The following is a 783-nucleotide window of genomic DNA, read 5'->3' as shown; positions in this document are numbered from 1 at the left end:
GGCAGCCGGCGCTGCCGGGGCGGCGGCGCCGGCGGTGGCAGCGGCGGCTGTAGCGCCGTCTTCCCCGCCCCCTACCCCTCCTTCGTCTCCGTCTCCGGCGCCACCTGCATAGAGCGGTATCGTTGAGAGAGGCGCACAGAGGCATCCATCGCTATCGCTAATTATCGGTAGCAAATATGCGGAAGTAAAAAGTCATTTCGACACCAACAGGCCTTTAAGAACGTCAAGAAAAAAGATAATTCTCACTTATTTTTTGGCAGAAAGAAAACCTGGTGGCTAATTGAAACGCAAGGAATACATTTCAGCACAGTTAAACAAGTTACACCCCTGATTCAGTCAACTCCCAGGAAACGCCTCCCCAACCGAGCTGCGCAACCATCTCTCACGTGCACACATACACACACATACATACATACATACATACATACATACATACATACATACATACATACATACATACATACATACATACATACATACATACATACATACATACATACATACATACATACATACATACATACATACATACATACATATACACGGATATCAGCCGGATTGTGGGCGCCCTGGGACACCTACCACCGCTCCGGGATATCGAGACCAGCCCCTTGTCCCCCGGACCGTGGTGCTGGGCAACCGCGTTGTGGGGTAACCCGTTGCTCCCCAATACCGGCGAGGCAGACCCAGACAGTTTGAACCGCCGCCCGGGCCTGGAGGCGCACTTCGTGGGGATCGCTACATGCAGGAAACTGCAAACGGTGGGCGACCTACTGCGGGTCT

General features: G+C 52.4%; 1 protein-coding gene across 1 annotated transcript in view; it reads right to left on the bottom strand.

The window, feature by feature from the left end:
* VOLCADRAFT_104368 (uncharacterized protein) overlaps positions 1-783 on the bottom strand; it is a gene marked incomplete at its 5' end in the record, with an annotated part of 12,181 nt that overhangs the window by 5,170 nt on the left and 6,228 nt on the right. Inside the window, one exon of the mRNA XM_002949566.1 lies at positions 76-104. Coding sequence (XP_002949612.1) covers positions 76-104 — 29 coding nt within the window. The remainder of the gene's footprint in view (positions 1-75; positions 105-783) is intronic.

The sequence above is a fragment of the Volvox carteri genome (assembly GCF_000143455.1).
Source record: "Volvox carteri f. nagariensis unplaced genomic scaffold VOLCAscaffold_15, whole genome shotgun sequence".
NCBI lineage: Eukaryota > Viridiplantae > Chlorophyta > Chlorophyceae > Chlamydomonadales > Volvocaceae > Volvox > Volvox carteri.
The sequence above is the reverse complement of the archived record's forward strand: the minus strand, read 5'-3'. Positions and strand labels throughout refer to the sequence as shown.